The 6,717-nt window shown below is 36.5% G+C and overlaps 1 protein-coding gene across 3 annotated transcripts in view; it reads right to left on the reverse strand.

The window, feature by feature from the left end:
* Positions 1–211: 211 nt before the first annotated feature.
* pdgfaa (platelet-derived growth factor alpha polypeptide a) overlaps positions 212–6,717 on the reverse strand; it is a 17,441-nt gene continuing 10,935 nt past the window's right edge. For 2 of the 3 annotated variants that reach the window (XM_016255135.1, XM_016255134.1), the window contains 4 exons: positions 4,393–4,494; positions 4,116–4,303; positions 2,346–2,466; positions 213–823 (listed from right to left, as the gene is read on the reverse strand). In XM_016255135.1, the coding sequence (XP_016110621.1) occupies positions 810–823; positions 2,346–2,466; positions 4,116–4,303; positions 4,393–4,494 (425 nt within the window). In that variant the 3' untranslated portion in view covers positions 213–809. Of the gene's footprint in view, positions 824–2,345; positions 2,467–4,115; positions 4,304–4,392; positions 4,495–6,717 lie in introns of all 3 variants that reach the window. The other variant, XM_016255136.1, reaches the window with a different exon arrangement.

Below are 6,717 nucleotides of genomic sequence, written 5' to 3' on the forward strand. Positions count from 1 at the left end.
ATGTTTCATCAATTAGCTTAGTTAATCAACAAAATCCAGAGCTCCCAAAATAGCAGATAGGACATTGTGGTTGCAGTCATCTCCTTAATTAGTTCATCTGAGCATATATTTGAAGTAGACTATAAAAACATGTCTTGTCTCTTATCGCTTGCTGTGTTTGCAGTTGACTAGGAGAAAAGTTCAGATAGGAAGAGACATGGAAGAGATAAGGTTTATCACAATGCTCCTGGTTAGAACGGCATAATGAATTCACATAATCATATTGATCTTTGGGACAGTTGTCTGTCAAACAAACACAATAAAATGTATTCACTTTATTAGTATTAGTTACTGCAGATTGTGTTTTGTTGTACTCGTTCATTCTATGGCATATACAAGCGAAGATCAGTGTTGATAGAAAACTGGCAGTTACAAAAATAAGATGATACAGATATTTGCTGGAGAAAATAAATTTTGATACACAAATAAAGTAGTGAAAGATGCTCCTTTAAAAGCTCGTGGAATCAGAATTTCAACGTCTGCGACTCAAAGTTCGTCTTTTGCGAGTCTCTGTCCTTGCAGTCTCTAGTTTGCTGTGCTTCATTCCTCTGGGTTTTAATCCAAAACCAAAGTCTCTTTCTGCTGGTGCCTTCTAAAGGTGCATCAAAAGTACAAAGTGATCCAAAAAGGCTGTCCTGATCCGCTCAGGGTTGAACAGTTCACATCCGCCTCGTCTTTTCAGATGATATCACTCAATGGCTGTCGTGCAGTCTGAGTTATCTGATTGGAAGCGATGGCCCTCCTCTGCTTTCTTTTATCCAGTGCCATGCTCACCTTATATCTGCTGTGAAGAAAATACCTTGTTAGGCTTTGACAGCACACCTGCTGAACTGACAAAAAAAGAAAGAAAAGAAGCTGTGTACAATGGAAGGCTATGAGGCAAATGAGCAACGGATGGAAATGGCCAAAAAAAAATTATATTATTTTATTGCTTGTAACTAGTTTCTTTGTTATTTGTTCTTCAAGGTCTATAGGGCAAGTATGCAACTGATAGAGATTGTCCAAAAACAATTATTTTATTGTTTGTAATTTGTTTCTTTGTCGATAATTTATTTGTCTTAAGTAATTCTAGTAATTCTTAAAATCTTATTAAAATGATTACATTTATATACAAACACACACACAGACACACACATAAATATATTATTGTATATATATTGTATTATTAAACATTATATAAAATATTCAAATAATTAATATAAAGTCTTGAAGGCTAAACAGTGTTTTATTTTAATATTTTATATTATATATACATATATGCAAGTTTTAGACACACATATTTAACTGACAAAAAAGGCACTTACAATGACACATGTTGATGTTTGGTCACCTACTGCTTTCTTGGTTGTATTTAAAAAATTTTTTGCAATGTTTACTATTAAAATAATACTATTTACTATTAAAATAATAAAAAAATACTACATTTTAATATATATATATATATATATATAATCCCCCCCCCCCATGTATGCATGTGTTAAATAACACTATTTACTATTAAAATAATTTTTTTTTAAATACTAATTTTAATATATACAGTGGGTACGGAAAGTATTCAGACCCCCTTAAATTTTTCACTCTTTGTTATATTGCAGCCATTTGCTAAAATCATTTAAGTTAATTTTTTTTTCTCATTAATGTACACACAGCACCCCATATTGACAGAAAAACACAGAATTGTTGACATTTTTGCAGATTTATTAAAAAAGAAAAACTGAAATATCACATGGTCCTAAGTATTCAGACCCTTTGCTCAGTATTTAGTAGAAGCACCCTTTTGATCTAATACAGCCATGAGTCTTTTTGGGAAAGATGCAACAAGTTTTTCAGGGGATCCTCTGCCATTCCTCCTTGCAGATCCTCTCCAGTTCTGTCAGGTTGGATGGTAAACGTTGGTGGACAGCCATTTTTAGGTCTCTCCAGAGATGCTCAATTGGGTTTAATATATATATATATATTCCATGTAAGCATGTGTTCAATAGCAAATTAGTTTTTGCTTGTAGTACCAAGAACAGTCAAATATTATTGTACCATGATATCCCTTCTCCTGCCCTTTGACCCATTAAGTCCACTTGGCTTTCATCTTACTGACCATTGGTCTAAATATAGAGTCTGTAAATCTTGACTGCCTCTTTTAGACAGTTTATCTCATTTTCCATTTCCTCTTCTTTTTTTAGCTCTTGAACTGAGCTGGCCTTTGAGCGGAGGAATGGAGGGAAACGACGGGGCAGGAAAAATGAGTGGAGAGGGAAAAATAAAACAAGGTGTGGGAAAGCCAATGATTAAAAAGCAGTGTTCATGCATACCCGTGTGAATGCGGGACTCTGAGTGATGTTTGGACGTGCAGACGCACTCGAGATGATCCTCCAGCTGCACCTGCACCTCCCGGAGCTTCGGCCTCCTGCGTACGTACTCCACCTTGGCTACCTGAGAGAGAGAGAGAAAGAGTGAGTGTGTGGGAACATCCTGAGTAACACGCACACACTCATAACCCTATCAACAGTGTATTTTTCCTCTGCTGTTCCAGAGGTGAGATAAGGCGAGAGCTCAATGGGACTTGTCGGTTTCCTGCAATGCAGATGAGCAGCCTCAAACCTCTCTTTCTAAACACACACACACACACACACCCCTCACATCATACTGACAGACTCCTTCCCTCCCTGCCAACTCAGCTGCCCTGCAGGCCCATTTATACAATACTTTATTCAGGTCTGAACACTCACACACATAGCTGGTGAGATAAACGCAATAGAACACACCCCACAGCCTCAGTGTTACAGACAGATATTTGCAGCGGTTAACTCAAGGTTAGGGCTATTCGTTAACTAGCCGCGGAAGTCTGGCCTGAAACTCTTTGAGGGTGTTCAGCAGCCCTGAAATTCTCATTGACATTGTCCTCCTTTTGGCACGTCCTATGCCTCGCTTTTGTTACATTTGAATTGGAGACATGTGAAAAGCTTTACATGCTGAAAATGAGCTTGACAAGTGGCAAACACGGTCACGGCCTTGAGCGCATGGAGATTTACGTCAACAAAAACATATTTTCATTATAAATGTGTGAAGAAGAAAGAAGGTAGAAGGTTAGTTCCTGTATGTTTCATTTAAGTATCAACTTTCAGATGTTTCACCTATAGTTCCTATAAAAAGGCACAAATGAGATCAGTTTTACATGCAGTAAAGGTTTCTCCTTAGAAGAAACATCTGAGATGCTGGAGACCTAAGCAAAATCCTCCATTTGCTCTCCATTTAATCTCGCTGCTGTCTAGCGGAAGCAACCGAGATATTTTTATCACTCATTTGTGATTTGTATCAAAATTGGGGGCTCAAAACCTAGGGAGCTGCCTACCTAGACTGAACTTTTAGGCATCATTTTTGGCACATGGCATATATCTTTGTGTGTTATAATATTCTATATTTATTATTTTTGAAAAAAATAATGAAAACAAAATTAAAATAATTATAATTAAATAATAATTTAAATATATTTTTAAAAATATATAAATATTTTATAATAATAATAATAATAATAATATGTAATTTTTATATTATATATAAATGTATAACATTTTAATGTATATATAAAAATAGAATATAAAACATGAATATATATTTTTAACTTTTTTAAATGTTTAGAAATTAAAATTTGTAAAGTTATTTAAAATAAATGTAACTGAATAAAAACAGTATACATATTAAAGTTTATTTATATAATATTTAAATATTATTTATAATATTTAAAATAATAATAATTAATAACTGTAATATTTAAAATATAAATTATAAACATTTGTATTTTCTTTAGTAATTATCATATTTCTATTTTAAATATAATTATCATATTTATATCATATAATATTATTATTAAATATTGTAATAATAATATTTTATATTAATGATATATAAATGCCATGTATGTATTTTAAAATATTTAATTATTTAATATATAATTATATATATATATTTAAAAATGACAATTACTAAGATTATTTAAAGTAATAATTAATAATAACGTCAATATTTAAAACATCATTTAGAAACATTATATATACAAAATATAATACACAACATGCTCTCACCTTCACGGTCCTGTGGTGCTTTTTGGATGGGTGGCAGCGCATGTTGCTGGTGTTGCAGCAGCCTGAGCATCGTCTCACCTCCACACACGGAGGCCAGATCAGGAAGTTGGCGGCTGTGGGATCGACCTGACTGCGTGGGATCTCGTAGATCACTGTGCGAGTCTTACAGACAGCGGGCACTGCTTCCTCTAAACACACAACAAACCCATAAACACACAGAAGAATCACTGGGGCTCTGCAAAGTGTATGTGAATAATTGTATGTGGGTTTTTTCTACCAATGCTTCTCTTGCGTCTGGAGTGTGAGTTCTTGAGGTGTCTGCTATCATACAGATGCTCCTTATAGTGGCCTTGTTTAGCGTCCTCCAGCACCTCATTCTCTGCACCGAAAGAATGAAGCACAAAAATCAACAGTGCAACATATTTTGGCTTGTAGATCAAGCCAACATCCAAGCCACAATCCCTCCCTCACTATTGACAAGAAAGAGCGCCCTTGAACCTTTTTGCGAATACCGCCTCCACCGGCCTAATTGAACAAAAAAAATAAAATCAAGAAAACCCGGTCTGATTGCTACTGCAAGTAAAGAATAAAGGTGTCTGCCAACCTGCCAGCACACTTCATTCGAAAAACTTCCTCCTTTACACACAGATCACAAAGCAAATATATGCACCGCCTGAGGACACACAGAGAAAACCTAGACTCAACAATAAGATGTTCGGAAAGGATTGTGTCATTGAAAACACTTTAAGGACATTGGGTTAGTTAGTCTGCCCAAAGTGTGCAGTATTTAATCATGCTGTTCCGCAGAGCGATTCAGCCATACAGCGGGACGACGGGGGACAGAGATGCCCGTTGTTGCCCCCGGAAACCAGCCCAATGGAGGAGGGTGGTTTTAATTCAGGGTTGAGCACTGGCCACCCGAACCTCTCTGCTTTTCACACAGTCGTTAGTGGAGCAACAGACCTCACAAACGCAAACACTACTTGAGCTTCAGCCTCTTTTCTCTCCCAAACACACACTCGCACGCAGAGACGCACACAAACTGAAGAATTTGACATGAATAATACATTACAGCAGTGCTGGCATTCAGTCGCACTCAACTCATAAAGGCGGCATGACAACAATATAATGGAGAGAGTCTCTTGACCTCCCTCAGGCACCAGCCACACAGACGCAGCTGTTTGCATTTCAATTACAGCGCTTATGGGCCAAATCAAATTTGAGACTCATATCGTTATGGCTGCAGCATTTCCTCATTAGATACGCTGGAAGTTTATATTTGAAGCACTGGGAAGATTTTAACCCTTTCGGTTGGGTCTATAAATTCATGCTAATCCTTTGTCGTCAAACGTTTCCTACAAAATGCAATCAGGCTCAAGTGAACCGAAACCAGCCAAATTGTACTGGGCTTCCTTAAAAAGGATTTGTGGGGTGTGCAAAACAGCATATTTTATTGTGCGAATAACTAGTCGATTTTGAAAAGATGTAGTTTTGCATCTTTCCAGTGTAAAGGCAGCTGGAGGTGACGAATTGAGACTGCAAATAAATGCAAGAAATAAGACCAGTAGCAATGCAGTATGCAAATATTGCAATGACATCATCACTGTCGGTTAGACTTTTAATACTGAACATTCCATTACTACAAGTCAAACAGAGATTTTTTTATTTTATTTGAATTTTAAAACGTCTAAATGAATTATTGCTCAGAATGGAAATAAACTACTTTTTAATTTGCAAGACAACCCATTTTAAGAAGTTTAAAGATATAGTTTACTGGATATTCACGTTTTCAAAATCTTACACTTGACATATTTGAGTTCAGAACATTGGTCCCGCCAAAACATGACATCATTTACCAAGTTCAAATACTCAAGCGATGCATGTGGCGCCACAAGTGCAGGAATGGCACTGCGGTCTCTAGGCAACAGGTTCTGAGGCGTTTGGTTTAAACTCGATTAAATGCCAAGGTCCATGAACTTTGAAAGCAGTGAAAGATTAAGTGAGTCTCTGAAAGGAAATTTCCCAGAGTCTTGTTCTCCTAACATTGCGCCTAAACTCTTTGGCGACTTGATACCCATGAGTAAATCAGTGTCTTGTGGTAGTTGTAGTCCTTATTTAGCAACTTGTTCAGCTACCAGTTAGCAAGTAGGACTCTGTGTTTTAAAGGGGTCATATGAGGTTGCTAAAAAGAACATTATTTTGTGTATTTGGTGTAATGAAATGTGTTTATGCGGTTTAAGGTAAAAAAAAAAACATTATTTTTCACATACTGTAAATTATTGTTTCTCCTCTATGCCGATTTTTACAAACGCGTCGATTTTTACAAAGCTCATCGGTCTGAAAAGCGAAGTGTGCTCTGATTGACCAGCTATCCAGTGCGTTGTGATTGGCCGAATGCCTCAAGTGTGTGACGGAAATTATACGCCCCTTACCATATTGTGATGCCGTGTCCCGGAGCGACGAGACAAAAACATTAAAACCCATTATAAACGAGGCATTTGTTGCATCAAGTGGGGACATAATTACAGATTATAATGACTTATACTGTCTTTTTACATGTTGCGTTGCATTGCGCCACGTAAACATAAAACCATGTCTGCAT

This window comes from Sinocyclocheilus grahami, unplaced genomic scaffold, assembly GCF_001515645.1.
Source record: "Sinocyclocheilus grahami isolate Dianchi unplaced genomic scaffold, SAMN03320097.WGS_v1.1 scaffold1314.1, whole genome shotgun sequence".
NCBI lineage: Eukaryota > Metazoa > Chordata > Actinopteri > Cypriniformes > Cyprinidae > Sinocyclocheilus > Sinocyclocheilus grahami.